Source organism: Anneissia japonica, unplaced genomic scaffold, assembly GCF_011630105.1.
Source record: "Anneissia japonica isolate Jap-2015-1 unplaced genomic scaffold, ASM1163010v1 scaffold997_len2565447_cov190, whole genome shotgun sequence".
In the NCBI taxonomy this organism is placed as follows: domain Eukaryota; kingdom Metazoa; phylum Echinodermata; class Crinoidea; order Comatulida; family Comatulidae; genus Anneissia; species Anneissia japonica.
In genome coordinates, this window is record NW_022696369.1 from 1,703,292 (window position 1) to 1,725,362 (window position 22,071).

The following is a 22,071-nucleotide window of genomic DNA, read 5'->3' on the forward strand; positions in this document are numbered from 1 at the left end:
TATGTACACACACACACAAAGAATCCAACATAGATAAAAGGAAAGTAAAAGAGGCAATTTGCATCAGAAAAAGGGAACACAACATAAACAGAGACATCGGAGGATACGACTTGCCGCACATATACAATGAGTTGCTGGAAAAGTACAAGCAGGAGGGGGCCCCGGAGACGAACCACCATTAAAACATCAAGGGCGGTTGGTGGCGCAATCTGGTGCAACCTGGACCAAACCAGACCATTATAGCACATGCTTCAGTCTGAAGAAGTTGACAGTCTGCCAATGAAACGTTACAGGTAATCTATTGTACGTTTTTTTTTTTTGTTTTTTTTTTTGGTTCAACATATAAAAGTAATAATTCTAATAAATTTAACTTGGAACCAGATGAATTTATTCAACACTAGGTTACCATTCATTGGCTGAGTTAGCATGTGTGGGTGTGTCTATTGTATATTGTACGATAGCAGTGGCGTAGAAAAATATTTTTCATTGGTGGGGGATGATTGGCGTGTTAGCCAGTGTCGTAACAGGCGCGGGGGGGGGGCAGGGGGAAAACTGCCCCTCCCCTGACGGTTTTTATCGGGCTGACCAAGCCGTCGTACCGGGCTGGGTAATAAGAGAAAAGAAAGAGGGGAGAGGGAGGGAAAGAGAAAGAAGAGGAAAAGAAAAGGAAAGAAAAGAGAAAAATAAAGACAAGAATAAAAAGGAAGATATGATAATGACCAGACTCACAACACCCTGCAACCCCTTCTCCACTTCAAAAACTGTCATAACACCTTTGATCTATGCTGCCCGATGGCGTAACCACTGGGGGACAGGGGGAAAATATCTATCTTCCCCCACTCCTTTATAAATGCCCTTTCATCCCCTGAAAGTGCCTAAAAACCTCAAATTTCGCGCGCATTTCTTGTTAACATCGCCCAATTTCCTCTAAAAATTGCCGGGGGACAAGGAGAAAATATCCACCTTTGGAAAATCTTTCTCCACCCCTTGACAAATGCATCCTCTGAAAGTGCCTAGAATTCTCAAATTCTTTGCGCGCGTTTCTTGTTACGGTAGACCAATTTCCTCTATAAATTGCACATTTTAGGGAGTCTTCATCAATACTGACGAAATTAAAATTAAAAACACAAAAATATTTTGCGCGCTTGGCGCGCATTTTTTAGGGCTTTTTCAGTTTTATCCTTTTAAGTTATTTAAACACATAATAGTCCCAAACTCAGGAAAGACAAATTTAAGATAGATAATTTTAACCTAAAAGAAGGGCCTCAATGTGTATAGATGGTGAAAGAATATGTTTGTAATAAATAAAACCATGATGAAAATGCTTAAATTTAGTTTCAAACACACGTGTGTGGCCTATATTATAAATAAGACTAGAAATTGCAAATTGCAAGTGAAGTGCTGAAAAGTACAACTGCATATAAATGTTCTTCGAACAATATTATTTATGCGAGTCAAGTGAAAACAATGAATAATAAAAATATAACAAATAATATGAGACACGACCCATACGACCACACAAAGTCGTAATTTTTCATTTTTGTCAAAAAGTGTCTATAGTGGTGAATCAAAAATTTCTATGTATGTGGAAAATGTAGTTGATTACCAAAGGTTACAATTTTTATTTTCAAGACTGCATTGATTGTATGTGTGCCCTTGTGCGGACAGGAGATGAGCCCTCCTCTGAAGCTGGAAACCTTGTTTTTGCAAAATAAATTGATGCAATTTGCTATTATAGGCCTAATAAATAAATTCCTCATCAACCGATATAACCTTAAACATTCTTGGAATTGACATAACATTACTGATGTCGTACACACCCTTCAGTGTGAAATGTGGCTCTCTTTCCAAGCACATCATCTAAGGAAAGAAGAGTTTAGATTGGTACCAGATGAAATATTTTTGTTATCAACATTAATATATTATGCTAATTTTCATCTTTGTAAGCGCATAAGACAGTGCAAATTATTTCTGTGACAGTCTTTTGAAGTCAAAATATTGGGGGCGGGGTGATACAATGGACCATCCCCCCCTTGTCAAATATTGGGGGAATATATCCCCCAACCCCCGGGATCTACGCCTATGCACGATAGTATCACAGTATCACAGGTACTTATTCCTATGTCAATAAGTCAATTATTCCGAGGTTTAATCAAATATCATTGAGAAACTGAAACTGAGATGTGTATGCAAGTGTGCTGCCCTCTATAGCCATATAAAAGTTACCTACTGTGTTACAGTTTATCGATCAGCAGACCACAACAATTTAGACAATAACAAATAGAATAATATAAATGAATCCATGTTTCACTTGAACATTAACACTATGTTGGGTGGGGGAAAGGGAGTTTTAATGTTCTGGTGTCAGGTACAGGTTGCTGGCATTGGTACAGCTTGAGAAAACGGACCGATTAGTTTCTCTCATGGTTGGCCTTGGCGGTGTGCACACAACATTTGGTTTTTATCAACATAGGCCCTACCACATTAATATTTTTTATTTCTTTATTCATCCACATATTGACGTCATGCCACAAAACACAATGCACATTAAATATAGTTGTTACGGCATGCATGCCAGACAACTTAGAGAGCTCGTGAAGCATGTTTCTGTTTTTCTTGTCACCTAAACCTTATAGAGTGCCAATGTCTTTTTTGTAATTTCGATGATGTGAGAGAATTCAACTTGAGATATTTGCTTTTTATGAGGAAAAATGTATTCAAATATAGTTATATATAATTATTGAATTACTATTAAACGGTGTATACAATATGTATTAATTCACCGGAGTGGATGCAAGATTTGGTGGTAGGGGGTACGGTATGTGAGAGTCCAAACCACCTCAGCTCCACCATGGTTGGGGCTGATGTGGGAACAATTTGAGAATATTGACCTCTAGGTGCACTGAAATTGCACTCTCATACCTTAAACTCTTACCGGCAATTCATAGGCCTATCAACAATAATTATAATACAACCATTATTCTTCTTAATACAATTTAGGGTGCGATCTTTCTTCCCATATGTTGGGTGTCTTTCGGTCATCTGATGTATATCAACAAAATATACGATATTATATTTACTAAGCACTATAATATAAATAGTATAGTACTATTTTATTGGTTGAAAATATTTCGGCCTTCTATATGCCTACTGTATTGTATATGGAGTAGTAAACGCTAGTTAACATATAATATTAATTGATAAGTAAATATAAGTATTATATTCATGTTTGTATATTGCCTATTGACAGTTACATGATCCGACAATAGTGTTTATTATGCAATAATTATAATAGACTAGACGTATGGCATATGTTTATTGGCGCTGTAGGTGATTTCTATTTTTACCTACTAGGTCTACTGGGCTAAAACAACAGTTACAGTTAATTATACATTGGAATTTATCACCTGACGAAAATACACTTCAAATTCGGACTCTATAATTCACAGATATTTGGCTAGGTTATAATTATAGGTATTAATAGATGAAATAAGGGGATGAAATTTGGGAATCGGAATTAGGAGGCCTAGACTTATGTAACTTAGAAAGTTCATACATTCTTGCAGGTTGTGAACCACTTGGAAATATTCTTGTAAAGTTCATCCTTTATCTTCTGTGTGCTCTTTCATTTTCTTGAAGGCTTCCTCCTATCATAAGTGTAGGGTCTGCTTTTAGTTTGATGCATTTCCTCCTACTAACGCCAGAATCACTAGAATTTTACAGAACATTGATATTACGGTCCAGTAGACCTCTACTTCCCAAACATTTTTTTCATACTAGCTGCGATTCATCTAATAATTTTATAGTAAATTGCACAGCGACTTTATAAGATCCCCGAAATTTGATGATCAAATTTTATAATCGATTTCTGCCTACAATTTATCCTTTTATCAGTGGTTGATCAAAATGTTCGTCATAGAGGGGGTTCGAGGAGGGACTTTTACAGGTAGAGGGTCTAAACCCAATATAATGGCGTATCTTCAATATGAGCCAAGTGATTAATCGTTTGACTCCTTACAGTAAATCAAAAATAACACTAGTGAATGGTTGTAAAATATTTTTCATTCTGAATAGCAATTGTTTAACTATTAAAAAGTATTCCTAACCGAATAATATAACATAAGTGTTCTAATCATTTTTTTTTTATGTAGATCACTTACATTTGAGAGACTTTGGACATTTTGAAGGCTATCACCATAATTAATATGAGCTATGTTTTTTCAATACTGTACTCAGATATGTTGGTTGACACAAAGAACTTAAATAGCAGAAGAATGATCTGTTCGCGTAGGCCTATTTGCATTAAAATTGATGGAACACCCGTCCTCTCGTGAGCGGGATAAAATTTGACCATTTGACTAACTGGACAAACTAAAGGAAACAAAACGAACCTGAGCGGCGCCTTTATTATTGATATATAGCGCCGCCGCGCGGACGGGATAAAATTGTTCTCCGTGTACCCACAATGCATTTAGAATGGATGTTCCACTAATTGGGCAGCTGCTCTTCTGCTATTTATTATCTTTGGTTGACATACGAATTAATGTCGGTACGTTTAGTCACAACCCAAATTACTATGGCCTACCTTCTTTTGTTATCTTCCACCCCCACCCCCACTTTTTTTAATGTCAATCCCCTCACGTCCTCCACAAACCACTTATATCCTCGACACACCATTTCCTTAGCCATGGTATTTTGAATTCAGAAAAAAAATCTTTGTTTAATGATTTTACGTACTATTTCCCTAATCCCCATAGATCCATGCGGGCCCTCGATCAAGGTCGTGTGTTTATAACATACAAGTTCTTTCCGCATTGAGTTCATATGCCCATCGATCATCTCTCCTAATGATATCAAAATTTTATTGTTATTCTGTACATTTATTTAAGCTTGCTATTTTTATATGTGTGTTTGTTGTCTTGTTTCTGTTTGGAGAACCTCTCGATTGCTTTAGGTTATATCCTTAGGCTGTGTCTTTGTTTTTTGTATTTTATATTGCCTGGAAATAATAAATGAAATTCGAAAGCCAGCCCACAATTTGAGACTCCTTTGATACTTTTCGTTAATTGACAACTCTATGTAATATGCATAGGTCTATGTGTTATTCTTGAGTACATAATGTAATAATAATAATAATAATAATAATATAGAAATTTATATAGCGCCTTTTGCCAAAGGATACAAGGCGCTTAGAAAAGGTTTATAGTAGGAAGAGGATTATTTAGGAAATAAGTGAGTTTTTAAGAGTTTCTTGAAGACTTCAGTACTACAAGCATTTCCCATGGAAATAGGAAGATTATTCCACAGTTTTGGAGCAGAGGAAGAGAAAGATTTATCACCAGCAAGTTTGTTGGATTTGGGAACAGATAAACAGGAACCGGAAACAGAACGGAGAGAATTGAAGTAAATAAGCCCACGAAGGCTGACGGAACAATAAAAAAAAAAAAAAAAATAGAAATGCTGTATGATCATTTGGTTTTACTTAAATAAATGTGGTGACGGATCTCGGGTACGAGGTGAATACTCCAGTAGCATGTCACGCCCAAAAGCAAATAATATTTTATGGAGATTGACGTCACTGAAAGACAAATTCCGTATAGTAGACCAGAAAAGGTGTCTATTAATGCCGGTGTGTAAATTACCATCATACAGGACACATCATGTTTGTTTAAAGTTTATCGGCACGCCTGCAGCAATATTTCTTTAAATTACGAAATGATTTCCATGACTTCACAACAAGTAGTAATTTATCGTACACTTTAGTTTAAATATAAAATAAAAGTATTCATTTGTATGCAATACATATATAATAATTATAGTTAAACAAGTTATTTCTCACATTATTAAACATTATTGTACCATGCATCTGTCACTCCTCCAATAAATGTAATAATAATAATAATAATAATAATAATAATAATAATGTAATATTATTATAATTATACCTATAATATAATAATAATGATAATAATAAAAATAATAACAATAATAATAGTATATTCTACATATATTTACGGTATTCTAACATTCAAAAACAAAAGTTTTGTATTTACTCTATATATAATATATATATATATTTATACATATATATACTTATATATATGTATTTACATACAATATAATATGCTTTATGTATATATATTATATAAATCAAGATTATACATATATATACTTATACATATGTATTTACATACAATATAATATGCTTTATGTATTTCTATATACAATAAACATAAATATATATATATATATATATATATATATTATATAAATCAAGATAGCCTGCGAACATCGGTAAAATGGGGGCGGGGTTAGCACAAAAAAAAAACAAAAAACAAAAAAAACCTCCCTCCCTCATCGGTTTTTATTCTTTGATAGGGTGATAGACTAATGATTTTTTATGGGGCCTAATGATGTGGAAATGCGCTCTGGGACTTCAATGCCCATTAAATATAAATTAATTATTAATTAATCATGAGTGGATTTTTTTGGTGTGAAGGATGACCCACAACGTCTGTGACACCAAACTATTTCAAGTAGAGTCCTTCTAGTTGAAAGTTATAGCACACCGGGGACAATTGTCTACTCTTTTGCGTGCCACGTTGCACACGAAACCAATGGTTTAGACGCTGATTCGAAATATCAGGGTAGGCTGGGTTGTGGGTGCGGCCGCACAACCCCTTCTCCCCCATCCAGTGGCGTAACGATGGGGCCAGGGGCCATGTGTAGGCCTATTTCTGAATCTGGGGGCCCTTTTTGGGTCCCGACCACCAATTCCATCGTGGGATTTTAGATGTACATTGTTATTCTAAATTTTTTACGACGAATAAATGATATAATATGTATCCAGAAAATTGAGGCCAGGGTTGGGGGCTGAGGTAAGAAAGTTTATGAATAAGGCACTATTGGATGGCTGGAAATGGCACTTCACAGACAAAATTGTGAATAAAATTTTCTTTTTATTGACAAATTTAGTGGGGCCCCGGGCCGACAGCTCCCCTCCCCCTCCCCCTCCACACTCTTTATTCCGCCACTGGATATAATATGTTATGTCCTAGAGTCGATTTCAGACACACATTATGCCGTTGCCCTTGAGGGGCTGAGATGTATTACTATGGCACGTCTAGATGGCCGGAAATGGCACTCACATACAGTGGCGTCGAGAGGGGGGTCAGGGGGTCGCTGCCCCGGGGCCCGGGTCTACTGGGGGGCCCGGACCAAGATGAAAAAATTCATAGGGCCCTAGCCCAAGCCAGGATGAAAACTTTTGTTGTCAGAACATAACTCTACATTATGTTTTTATGGGCGTCTTTGCAAAAAAATAATCACATATAATCATATTCATGTATGTGGGTTTGGACAAATAGGATCTTAGGAAAAGACTTAATTTGGGGAGCGGCCGAGTGGGGGTCCCAAGTGAAGGGGGGAGCTTTGTGAGGTGTTGCCCCGGGGCCCTTACTGGCTCTCGATGCCACTGCTCACAGACTTCAAATTGTGAATATAATTTTCTTTTTATCCCCATTTTTAATTTTTTTTTTTTACAAGTTTGGTGCGGTCCCGGGTCGAGAGGGGGGCCCCGTCGGGCCAACGGGGCCCCTTTTCTTTAATCATTATAATATGATATGCCTTACAGTCGATTTCAGAGACACATTATGGTGTTATCAACAAAGTCCTTTTTGGTCAGGGTGTTAGATCGAGGAACCTATAGTTAGGGCCCCATCGGGGCCCCTAGAATTCGGGGGCCCTGTGGACCGCCGCATGAGAACGCATAGGCGTTACGCCGCTTCCCCCATCCCCATACAAGGGGAAAAAAATTCCTGCTCGTGTAGGTGAATAAACACCACAGTAATTCAAGATAAATACAGTGTATTCTTTCTTTCCTATTGTTTACGTGCCGGCGCTAATTATTATTATTCGCCCAAAATGCGATTTTTTTTTTCATTATACGCATGGGAAGTTCAATATTAATTAATTACGAAGTTCTTTACTGTGCATGCTTATGACTATGAGAACAAATTCATGATTCGCACTACAGTACTGGGCGGACTGCATAAAATTTAAAACATATAAACAAACAGCATAAAACTGCATAACATAGATTGAGATAGGTTATATTTTTCTAATTGAATACAGTAACAAATTGGCTTGAAATTGAAATCATTACGGCAAATAAATATTGCAGGTTGCAATATCGTGCTGTATTTAGTTTTTTAAGATGTTCTTCGTTCTTCTTTCTTTTATTAATATTTCAAGAGGATTTCCCACTCGGCGAGGCTGATTTTCAGGAGAGTCCTCATCACAACAAACAAGTACAAAAGAGACACAAAGCAGAGCAAACAGCAAAAACTGTTCATAAATAAATAAATAAATAAAAACTCCAATAAATTGTTTATAGTTTTTTTTAAATAGTATAAAAATATATCATTATTAAATTTTAATTGCTTTCCTATAAAAGCGTTAAGTGTAAAAATATATTATTGTGTAGAAAAGAAGCACGCCCAATCGAGAACAACCAAATATATCAAACAACCAAAAAAGACAATAAAATACATCACAAAACGCCACAGACGCCGGAGCGTGCGGTTATTGAGGCTTTCATTCAGTCCACCAGATGAAACAGCAATGGAAATGAACCTGGCAGGGCAACGGTTGTGTAAAGATCTCCTCATATTAGTGTTTACATATGGCTACCACAGCATCAATGGAAATCATTGCGACATTTAAAGAAATGTTGCTGCAGGCGTGCTATAAAATAAACTCTGCGATTGGTATTTCAATGCCATGGGAATTTAACACCTGGCTACATAAGACGCCCACTCTACTAATTGTCATTTGGGCGTGACTAGCTACTGAAGTATTCTCACGAATACAACAATTGCAAGCAAATTTAGTCGGGAGCTTTGCCCTTGGTAAATAATGATCATTCTCCGTTTCACAAATTTCACTATCATTTTCGACCGATGGTTGGTTAGACACGATTTTGTAAACGAGAAAATGTTTACGTTCTATGGGATAAAGTTAGTTGTCAAACAATGACGTCAGTATAAAACGACTGCACCCTGTATTATGATTGAACTATGCAATTTTCGCCGTCTTTTGTATGTATGTATACTGGTTCAGCAATAGTTCATGACGCTCTTTCGTGTGCCAGAAATGAATGTTGTACAGTGCCCCTTTATCTTAAATTGTTGAAACGAACAGAAACGTTTTATGAACTAAGAGGCTTACAATACCAGAACAAACAAACACTATCAGGCTAAAAGATACAAAAATGTAGAGATTTAAGGGTTCTTTAGATTTCCGTGAGCCATCGAGGGTTTATCCACTTCAAATTAGGCCTACATACAATACATATCCTATTATTTATTCCCACCATTTCAAACTTTCTAATATGAACATGAAAATACAAAAAAAAACAAAAAAAAACAACAACAACAAAAACAGAAATCGATACAGCAGTGCTAGTAGGATTGCTCTCCAATACTAGAGAAACAAAAGCATGTAACAGAAATATTAAAATTATTATTTGCAAAGCACTTATAAAACTATAATATAAAAATAGGCCTATTATTATTACAAATAAAATCATTATTATGTTTATAATAATAATAATAGGCCTAATAATAATAATAATAATAATAATAATTAATAATAATAATAATAAAAAGTAATAATAATAATAATACTAACAATAATAATAATAATAATAATAATAATAATAATTAACACGGTACGATGCAATAAAACCCCTGTGATTATTACAATTAAAATCATTATTATGTTTATAATAATAATAATAATAAAAAGTAATAATAATATTAATAATAATAATAATACTAACAATAATAATAATAATGATAAAATAATAATAATAATAATGCTAATAATAATAATAATGATAAAATAATAATAATACTAACAACAATAATAATAATAATAATAATAACAATAATATAATAATAATAATAATGATAAAATAATAATAATAATAATGATAATAATAATAATAATAATAATAATTATTATTATTATTATTATTATTATTAATATTATTATTATTATTATTATTATTATTAACACGGTACGATGCAATAAAAAAAATTGTGTGATGCCAGACCAGAGAAAACTCACAAATCCCATCAGTTACACGCCGTACGAAAGCGACTTAAACTTGAGTATAAGCATGTGGCGCAGCGTGTTGGATTTTCCGGCAGTTAGGGTTGAGACCGACGCCCATGTGTCCTTGGGCAAGGCACTTTACTTACGTTTGCCTCTCCCGAGGAGTATGTTACCTGGTACGTTGGTGTGGTATTGAAGCAGCAGAGAGCGCAACAATGTTCTGGTCTCAGTGCCAGGGGAATACTGACGCCAGCGTCTTGTATATTATTCGGTTACAGTAAATGTTGTCGTCTGAATAATAATGAATATTGTGGTATGAATGAATAGTGATTTTCGAGTCCGCATAATTATTTTAAAAAAAGCAAAATTTATAGTGGTGACCCATTCTATTGAACGTGTATATTTTCAGTTTTATTTGTTGCCTGTGGAAATAAAGCATAACTGAACGCTGAACAAATTTTGAACGATCTAATTCGACTTTTATGCTAGTAATTATATATGTAGACATTTTTTCAATATGTTTTTTTAATTATAATTTATGCACTGCACATTGATACCACAAGTGTTAAAGATTCAATCTAAAATATCTATTCCTCAAAGCGGGACTACTTTGGGGCTCGAATTTCAGTGTGTACTGTAGATGGTTCAATAGGAAAGTACAAGTTTAAATTTTTAAACGACGCGCTATACAAATAAAACAAGCTCAAACGTACTGAGGAATTTGTTTACATAATATTCTTAGTATATTATTGTTAACTAAGTGACCAAATTGCTTTGGGGCACAGAAGTCCCAACAAAAGAGCCAGATAAGTGCTCAAGGGGGTCATATCTGTAAAAGTTTGTTCAAGTTAGAGTTTCGTCGTTCGTGCTCTTAAAATGTAGGAATACTTCCATTGGGTGAGCGGCGAGAGGCCGTCACCTTAGGTTCACACTCGGATATTTTTACTGTATGTATTTAATATAATGAGCATAGTCATAGAAAAGAAGCCCTATCTAGGCCTAATTGTTTCCATATAATTTTCTTATTTTCTTTATCCTCATCCCTCCTATCAAGGCCCGTATTTTGATCTCCGGCATTTTTAAAAAGCAATTTTTAAAAATCCTCTATATCTTGCAACATTAAATGACAAACCTTCCAACGTTTTAGTAAATCGATGTTTTTCAAATTGCTAGGCCTAAAAATATTGACGCCATTAATAGCCTACATTTATCATTATGATTAACAAACGATGAGTAACATCGAAAGTCAGTCAAATGAGTACTGTCTCTTCATCTCTGACGTCATAATTTAAAAACTATCTTTATCCAATAAGAAACCAGCAGCGACAAAATAGTGTCCCACCATTGGTCGAAAGTAATGTGTACAAATTAGTGAACGGAGAATGTTCAATTTAAGGAAAGAAACGCTCTTGTTCTTGTTGACAAACGCCTTAGTGAGTGTAATGTCAGTTTGTTATGGCGTAATTTATGTTTTTAATGTAATTTTATTGTTTCGATTGTCTATGTTGATAAGAATTTGGCAATTGATTCCGTTAGGAGAGGTCATGGTTGGAAGGTAAGAAAGCCTTATTCTCGACTAAATTTTAGGAAGCACTATTTTTCCCCAAAGGGTGGTAAAACAAATGGAATGCTCTTCCTGCCCACAGCGTGGAAGCGAAAATTACCACACAGTTTAAGAGAAGATACCAGGGTCGGAAACGGCCCTCCAGCCCTCAGCGCCACTTAAATAATTTAGTGGCGTTACGGTGATACGGTGAGTTATGTATAGGCAAAGATACTAAAAAAAAAAGAAAAAAGATAGAGTTCTCCACAAAAAGTTTTCCACCGAAATGCATGGTGGGAATACAAACAATGTGGCGCCGCGTACGGCTGGATCTAAACAACTTCCTCAAAAACCTCATTTGGCGGCCCGTTTGACGGAGGTAGAAATCGTTGCGATCTACTACCGTATCTTTAGTAGGTTACCGTTGTCGAATGGGTATGATACTCGGCTTGAGCAAGAGGTTTTTGGTTCGAATCCTGCCAGAGACACTTTTATTCATGTAACTCAGACAAGCATTATTAATTGTTTGATAATATGCTGACCGTTTTATATACGGTCACACGGTATAGTATGCGGCGCGGTATGCTATTTTAATACCTAAATTAGGCCTATTTGCTGTGCAAAAACAAATTGGCGCGTTTATCTTCCAGTTCGTCTGCTGTAAGTTTGACTTTTATGGAGGTTGCCATAAAACACATTCATTCAGTCAATCAATCAAGCAAACAAACAATCACCGTATACATAAGAGGAATATGGTAGAAATACAAGTCATACACGCTGGTTACAGTATCAATATCTGATATTGTGTTTATACGTAAATATCAAAGCATGAAAAATGTCATGAAAGTTTTCAAAAATGGAGCAATATTAAATACTATCTTTCTTTTCTTGATATGTATTGATTTTCACAACAGGTGAATGGAACTTGAGACGTCTTGGTATATTACCGTTAGTACTCTTTTATCATTTGTGAAAACAATGGATAAGGGGAATGGGATGTCAGAGGCGCATAGGATGAAACAGTAAAACTGCACGTGTTTGGGAGGCTTTTATTCTATACATGGCTCATTATTCGTAAACATTACATTAGTCTACCTGCTATTTTTAGAAATGTTAATGATCTGAATACCGAACCCAGGAATTCAACACCTAATGGATATGTTTCAAATGTAGGCCTAATGACATGTAATAGACTACATAATAGATCATAAAGTTAAGACAAAGGTCCGAGGTCCGAAGGCGCTATGAAGGCCCTCTCAAGAGTATCCCTATCTATGATTTCAAATGGTTTTGAGGTATCTGCAGATATATACAAAAATATTTCGGGGGTGGTTGGAAACTTCGCTGATAATAGGCCTAACATTATTATAAACGCGTCTCTTACCGTGTGAATTTAAGAGTGAGCAAGTCAACATTACAATCTTCAACTAAGTTCGCAAATAATTTTCCCGCTGTGGAAAGGACAATACAGATTTCATCGGGAATCGAACGAATTAGCATTTTGGTCGCTTATATTCTACCTCATTATTTTGCGTATGCTTTTTATTTTCATATTTTTATTATCATTTTTTCAATAAAGTGTGTAATGTGATGCAATACGCAGATGAAGACTGAAGAGACATTCCCATTGTCAAGGATAATTATTTAATAACAGCCTGTGTCATTATGGAAAAAAAGACAAACGTTTTCATCATCACGTGCCACAACACGCATCTTAATCAGAAGGTAGATTAATTAAACATTGCGTGACGAGACATTTTGATCTTTGATTCCTGGTAATAGTTGGTATTTGGTAGTATAAATAAATATATCATAAATTAAAAAAAAAACTATTAATATGTCAATGTTACCATGCAGTTACATTGATATCAATTATTGGTCATGGCAGTTGAAATATGCGTTATTCAATAAGCTGTGTTTTGTAACAATTGTAGTTGATTTTGTCTTTCATATTATATATACCTGGGTCTCCAGCGGCTGCAGCATGCCTTCCCTAACTGGATTACTTTGGCCTTCGTAGGAAATTCGTATCCTGATTGGTTGAGATTAATGCTGGTAAAGCACTAGTACTCGACGCACGCTCATCAAAAATTGTTAATAATAGATAATAAAATGAATACAGGTCTCCCTATAATTGAAGACCTCCAATTAAAGACCATTTTTCTGTGGTCCCAACTTAACAAATGTCTTTTATCTTTATTATTCTAAATAGAACCAAATCTGCTAAAGACCAGGCAAACCGCTAGTCCAAAAATGATCTGAAATTGTAAGGAGACCTGCAGTGCTCTCTTTGCTTTCTAGATTTGGTCAGTGAGTAAATCACATGTATAACTTGTTATCTTTGTAATACAACCAACAAGGTTGACAAACACAATGTTTACATTTTTGTAGTTATGAAGTTGAAAACCATGTTGCCATCCTATTCATACCAAGAATTGAAAATGGTGCGTGTGCTGTGTGGGTAAAGGGGTACCAAGCACGAATTAACCCCTTTCGAGTGTCCACACTCACGTATTACACACTAATTACACTACGATGATTCACTTAATTATAATAGTATAGTTAGTTTATGTTATCAGGGAAAGTTCAAATATAGATAAAGATTCTATGGACCGTCACTAAACATATATAAACTAGAAAAATTGGGAGGCAAGACGATAGAAATAGTGTATATAATGATTCTTAGTACCACACGAGTTTTAGAATAGGTCTTCTGTGTATCACTTTGGCCTTAGACGGTGTTATATTCACAGAAAATCAAATCTACCTCCAAAAACATCAAGTTGTATAATTGTTTGTGATTATAGGGCAAATACTTCAGCGTAATTCCCGATTTTACAAGAATAATCGTAGGAAATTATCCGAAATGAATCAGTTTATATACATCATATGTACAGTACCGGCACTCCTTTTACATGTAAGTATAATAATATAATAGTATATTAGGTATAAAGGCTGTCTCTTATACACATCTAGATGTGTATAAGAGACAGGTTCTCCACAAAATACTGTACTTTTGTTTTCTGCTTACTGAGTTTATAGCGGGCGTACTTCTACCGCGCTGTGCAGCGCTGCACTGGGTCTGTCTCTTATACACATCTAGATGTGTATAAGAGACAGGATGTATAGTAAGTGTATAGCAGATTAACTAGATAAACAGTTTGGCTTTGACTGAATCAGTTTGTTTGTTAAGTGTAGGTTTCAGTTCTTTGATCCAAAGCATTTCTTTAAATAAACAATTAAACTTGGATTTGCACTTAGATAAAACCTTGAAATAATTAACAGTTTCAGTAGCACTAATGTCACAATGATCTTTTAAATGTTGTCCTATGTTACCTTTACTGTGCATAATCATTTCTTATTTAAAATATAATTATTTAATCAATCAGTAACTTGTGTTTTTTTAAATGAAATTAATGATTTTCTTTAAAAAGATGCTACCCAAGGCGAGACTTTTTTTATACCTTGTTTGACAAACTCGCTGACTATTGTACATTTTACTGTACTGTTTTTCCGTTTTAAAATGTTTGTGCTCGTTAGCAATTTAGATTTGTTGTTGATGTTATCCATGTCTATTACCGAATTTTTCATTAGGGCCATTTTTACCTACCTGTCATATGGGGCCATTTTTACCGGGGCCATTTTTTCCGGGGCCATTATTTCCGGGGCCATTTTTTCCGGGGCCATTTTTTCCGGGGCCATTCTTACCTACATTCGCATACCCAACCCTAACCGAACTATGCATTCTTGGGTAGGGACGTTACTCCACTAAGGTCCTAAGAACCCGCAGTTACATCTCATGCTTAGATTTACAGTTGCACATCAGTTTGGAAAACTGAACATGGTATCGTTCATTTAAAATCACTACGGTACTAAATAGTAAGTTTATTTCATATAATTTATATTATAGCCCCATACACATTTTGTTCTTCAAGTTATGAGCTTTAATCTATGCACTATAATAATTATTATGATTAATATGGTCGTTCTACATATTATTTAATAATAATAATAGGCCTAGTTTAATCTTGATTGAGCGCATTATGCTGAAAGGAAATGCACTTTACATTAGAAATAAAAATCCGGAATTAAGCAAAAAATATAAATTAACAAGATGTGTTTTGAGTAGTGCATTCATTCAATCTTAATTCAGTTAATAACGTAACACTCTGGCTCCCAAGTCTGTTAGTCCTGTCTTAAGATTTTTTGAACCTCTCATTAAAAAGCAAAGCATACCGGTAACTAATATAGTGATAATAATAATGATATGATAATGATAACATGAAAATATACAATTACGAAATTAAATAATTCATATTTTCATTTTAAAAAAGCAAGGCAGATGAAGAGATGTATACTAATTGAATGTTAAACAGTTATTGTTATATATTGTTGTTGTTATTGTGGTTATTTGATAGTACAAATTGATAATTAGGGAATAAAACATATAAATTAGCGAAATAAACGAATCAACCTAAGTAGCTAAACAATAACATAGGCTATCTGGTACTGGGTATTTATATTGCGCCTTTCCCTTCAAACAACAAGGACAAATAAACAGATTACAAAAAACAAAAAAAAAACAAAAACAAAAAACAAAAAAAAAACACACACACAAAAGATAAGAGCAGCAAAAGAGTGCTTATATGCAAACAAGTAAGTCTTGAGTGCACGTTTAAGAAGATTAGGATCTGAGATAGGCCTATCTCTAATGTCAGCTGGAATATTATTCCAAAGTTTAGAAGCATATTAAGTCAACTAAGGGCGAGCATAGAGCCATTTCAGCTAGAGCTGTAAAATTAAAACTATGGGCCTATTATTTGAGATGTCTTCCGATCACTTTATTCACCAATGTTGACATTTTAGAAGGAACGTTACCGTATCAACGCTTTATAAATAATAATGATACAATCATCTTCGAATATTTTAAGACTTGGAGTGCCGCTGTGTATCAAATGTATGCATTTTAAGAACTCGGACAAATCGCTGGGTCCCGTGTATGGAATGACCATGGAGCCGAAGGCGATGATAAATCAACCTTAATTGTTTTTTCCAAAAGTTTTGTCCACAGCCCAGCCGGAAATTTACGGCCCAGGCGTGGTTGCAGCCCTCCTCACACATGCACAGCGAAATCTAAATTTAGTAGCATAGCTACGCGATCGATTTGTAGATTTACTATCATTCGGAGAATAAACTAGCCTACGTGCAGATTTTAAAACAGCCATTATAAGTTATTGAGCTATATTATCGTTCCACCGTGCCGCGGTGTGTGTACGTGGGCCGGTTATAGTAGCAAGTAAACAAATGGGATAAGTTGAAATTGGAGTAGTTTCGTTAACTTGCTCGAACGGTCGACCACCCACTGAATGCTCAGCGCGACTACCCGGTGAAATAAACGGAATACGGTTGACGTTTTTTGCTCGAACGGGCCCTTGGAATGTGCATTCACAGATAGCCTTGATTGAACACGTCAGGAGCAATAATGTGAAGGTTAAATTAAATGCATTATTACACCTGTGATTATCAACGTGCCAATACCTCAACCTTCAACACGTAAACTTTCGTTTACCTGACGAATGTTGAATTTTAGTTTCATTCAGTACGGTATGCCCAAAGGCACAGACATTTATGCGCTTTAAAAATCTATTAATTGATTGATTTATTGAAAATATTGGATGGCTTTAACTTTTAGCGTGTCTGACATAAATACTTTGACGCTAGAATTCAGAAGTCTATAAAACACACCTTCTCCTATGCATTATTTTCAGCAATCTACATCTCGAATAGGCCCATATTAAACTTGATTTTACGAATGTATAAAAAGTCAGAAACAAAAAAAAAATGGAATAATGGTAGGATTAGCCTATGTCTATTAAAATGTAACAGAAAGTGAAAGAGAAGAAATCTTTAAAAAAAAAATAATAACTAGACTTACTATGTCTGTTTGAACAACAGAACATAGGGCTTTTCCCCATTGCTTTAATGAGAAATGAAGATGAAATTGCAACAAAAGGAAAAGATGTTAAAAGGTATAAAGTAAAAAAAAAAAAAACACGGAAAATCAATATAATTTTAATGAAGTGGAAGAAAATGAAGTGAAAAAAAAAACAAAAAAAACGAAAACCAAGTTCACTGCGATGTTATGAGTGAGACTTGATCTATGGCTGCAATGGTAAATAGCGAGGTATATTGTGACTCATACCCATCGCGCGCTATATGAGCCGACCTTGCATAGGAAAGTGAATTTTCAGTTCATAGCTATTGTTCATGCATATCACGGTAGTTTTTAGTTTAACCTAGCTGTAACTGGTTTAAGCGCTTTAGAAAACGCAAATTGCGTTTAAATAATTTATTCAACTGTCAACAAAAAATCTTTAAATGGTCCTCATTTCCACACCCTCTCCTATGCATTATTTTCAGCAATCTAGATCTTAAGGAACTCATTCAGCTTCGGTCAACATCATGCAGTAGAACACTTAGATCTACGTCAAGCTCTACAACACTTTCACCCTCTTGGAGCCGCACTAAATACGGAGAGAGGTGTTTCCGGGTTGCAGCTCCTAAACTTTGGAACGCACTTCCCAGTACCATTCGTGAATCAACCTCCCTTGCGGTATTTAAATTAAGACTTAAAACACACCTTTACAAACCTTGTAATTTTTTATTTTGTTTTTTTCATATTTTTGATAGGCTATTTTAGTTACCCAACACCATTAGAGCATCTGTGAGTTGTGATCTTGCCAACTGCTGCTTAATTGCCAGTGGTCTCAAATTGCAGAGAACGATCGCAATGGTGTTGGCTCTTCTGTAATAGTCTGTCTCTTCTGACTTTTAGTTTCTGTGTAGCCTAGGATAGCTTTGTTTTTTCTTGTTTTTCCTTGTTTTGCACATAGAGACCATGTACTTTGCGCTATATAAGTCTCCAACCATTACCATTACCAACCATTACCATTACCCTACTGCGGATCGTCACCAAAATTGGATTATTTCTTCTTTTCACCATGAAAAACTATTCTGCAAAGTGCCATTTTTATCCATCTATAACTGTGACGTAAGTAATTTAAATGACCCTCAAATTTACCCCCTAACCTGGATCGTCCCCTACACATAATATCTTCCTTGTAACTTGGTTAAACATTTTCCGAATGTTTCATTCAGATCAGTTTATCCGTTTTCGAAATATGTGGTCTGGGACGTTTTCCTTTCAATGGTCCTCATATTCACACCCTACGCCGGATCATAACAAAAATTCAGTCATTCCTTTACTGGACCTTTACAAACTATTATAGAAAGTTAAATTTACACCCATTAAATCAGCTAGAGCTGTAAAATTAAAACTATGGGCCTATTATTTGAGATGTCTTCCGATCACTTTATTCACCAATGTTGACATTTTAGAAGGAACGTTACCGTATCAACGCTTTATAAATAATAATGATACAATCATCTTCGAATATTTTAAGACTTGGAGTGCCGCTGTGTATCAAATGTATGCATTTTAAGAACTCGGACAAATCGCTGGGTCCCGTGTATGGAATGACCATGGAGCCGAAGGCGATGATAAATCAACCTTAATTGTTTTTTCCAAAAGTTTTGTCCACAGCCCAGCCGGAAATTTACGGCCCAGGCGTGGTTGCAGCCCTCCTCACACATGCACAGCGAAATCTAAATTTAGTAGCATAGCTACGCGATCGATTTGTAGATTTACCATCATTCGGAGAATAAACTAGCCTACGTGCAGATTTTAAAACAGCCATTATAAGTTATTGAGCTATATTATCGTTCCACCGTGCCGCGGTGTGTGTACGTGGGCCGGTTATAGTAGCAAGTAAACAAATGGGATAAGTTGAAATTGGAGTAGTTTCGTTAACTTGCTCGAACGGTCGACCACCCGCTGAGTGCTCAGCGCGACTACCCGGTGAAATAAACGGAATACGGTTGACGTTTTTTGCTCGAACGGGCCCTTGGAATGTGCATTCACAGATAGCCTTGATTGAACAGGTCAGGAGCAATAATGTGAAGGTTAAATTAAATGCATTATTACACCTGTGATTATCAACGTGCCAATACCTCAACATTCAACACGTAAACTTTCGTTTCGTAGTTTCATTCAGTACGGTATGCCTTAAGGCACAGACATTTATGCGCTTTAAAAATCCATTAATTGATTGATTGATTAAATATTGGATGGCTTTAACTTTTAGCGTGTCTGGTACATAAATACTTTGACGCTAGAATTCAGAAGTCTATAAAACACACCCTCTCCTATGCATTATTTTCAGCAATCTACATCTCGAATAGGCCCATATTAAACTTGATTTTACGAATGTATAAAAAGTCAGAAACAAAAAAAAAATGGGGTAAGGGTAGGATAAGCCTATGTCTATTAAAATGTAACAGAAAGAGAAAGAGAAGAAATCTTTAAAAAAAGTAATAATAACTAGACTTACTATGTCTGTTTGAACAACAGAACATATGGCTTTTCCCCATTGCTTTAATGAGAAATGAAGATGAAATTGCAACAAAAGGAAAAGATGTTAAAAGGTATAAAGTAAAAAAAAAACAAAACACGGAAAACCAATATAATTTTAATGAAGTGGAAGAAAATGAAGTGAAAAAAAAAAACAAAACAAAAAAAACCCGAAAACCAAGTTCACTGCGATGTTATTAGTGAGACTTGATCTATGGCTACAATGGTAAATAGCGAGGTACATTGTGACTCATACCATAGAGTCTGTTTTATTTTCTCTATGCTCATACCCATCGCGCGCTATATGAGCCGACCTGGAATAGGAAAGTGAATTTTCAGTAGGTATTGTTCATGCATATCACGGTAGTTTTGAGTTTAACCTAGCTGTAACTGGTTTAAGCGCTTTAGAAAACGCAAATTGCGTTTAAATAATTTAATCAACTGTCAACAAAAAATCTTTAAATGGTCCTCATTTCCACACCCTCTCCTATGCATTATTTTCAGCAATCTAGATCTTAAGGAACTCATTCAGCTCCGGTCAACATCATACAGTAGAACACTTAGATCTACGTCAAGCTCTATAACACTTTCACCCTCTTGGAGCCGCACTAAATACGGAGAGAGGTGTTTCCGGGTTGCAGCTCCTAAACTTTGGAACGCACTTCCGAGTACCATTCGTGAATCAACCTCCCTTGCGGTATTTAAATTAAGACTTAAAACACACCTTTTTCAAACCTTGTAATTTTTTATTTTGTTTTTTTCATAATTTTGATAGGCTATTGTAGTTACCCAACACCATTAGAGCATCTGTGAGTTGTGATCTTGCCAACTGCTGCTTAATTGCCAGTGGTCTCAAATTGCAGGAAAACGATCGCAATGGTGTTGGCTCTTCTGTAATTGTCTGTCTCTTCTGACTTTTAGTTTCTGTGTAGCCTATGATAGCTTTGTTTTTTCTTGTTTTTCCTTGTTTTGCGCATAGAGACCATGTACTTTGCGCTATATAAGTCTCCAACCATTACCATTACCAACCATTACCATTACCCTATTGCGGATCGTCACCAAAATTGGATCATTTCTTCTTTTCACCATGAAAAACTATTCTGCAAAGTGCCATTTTTATCCATCAATAACTGGGACGTAAGTAATTTAAATGACCCTCAAATTTACCCCCTAACCTGGATCGTCTCCTACACATAATAATATCTTCCTTGTAACTTGGTTAAACATTTTCCGAATGTTTCATTCAGATCAATTTATCCGTTTTCGAAATATGTGGTCTGGGACGTTTTCCTTTCAATGGTCCTCACATTCACACCCTACGCCTGATCATAACAAAAATTCAGTCATTCCTTTGCTGGACCTTTACAAACTATTATAGAAAGTTACATTTACACCCATTAAAAACTTTTTATAGATATTTACGTCTGGGATCTCAAAAATTTAAATGAACCTCCAATTTACACCCTTGACTGATTCGTCGCCATCAAATAATACTATCTTTCTTGTAACTTGGTTAAACATTTTCTGAATGTTTTATTCAGATCAGTTGATCCATTTTCGAAATATTTGGTCTGGGATGTTTTCCTTTCAATGGTCCTCAGATCTACACCCTGATCCGGATCGTCACAAACATTTAATAATTTCTTTACTCGGTTTAAATTATACCCATTGATTTTTTAAAGAGATATTTAGGTCTGGGTCCTAAAAAATTGAAAAGACTCTCAAATTTACACCCTTCACTGGATCGTCGCTAAGACATAAAAATGTCTTCCTTTTACCGTGATTAAACTTTCCCGTTAGTTTCAGATCAACTGACCGATTTTTGAAATATCTGGGAAGAATGTTTGACCTTAAACCACTTTAATTGGTCCTAACACGCACACCCCACCATAGATTGTATGTATGTATGTGTGTATATATATATATATATATCTGTCTC

At 35.3% G+C, this 22,071-nt stretch overlaps 1 protein-coding gene across 1 annotated transcript in view; it reads left to right on the forward strand.

Annotated features, from left to right (window-relative positions):
• The first annotated feature begins 14,359 nt into the window (after window positions 1–14,359).
• The window catches only part of LOC117102006 (fibropellin-1-like), a 23,087-nt gene continuing 15,375 nt past the window's right edge, over window positions 14,360–22,071 (forward strand). Inside the window, exon 1 of the mRNA XM_033242211.1 lies at window positions 14,360–14,579. Coding sequence (XP_033098102.1) covers window positions 14,529–14,579 — 51 coding nt within the window. The 5' untranslated portion in view covers window positions 14,360–14,528. The remainder of the gene's footprint in view (window positions 14,580–22,071) is intronic.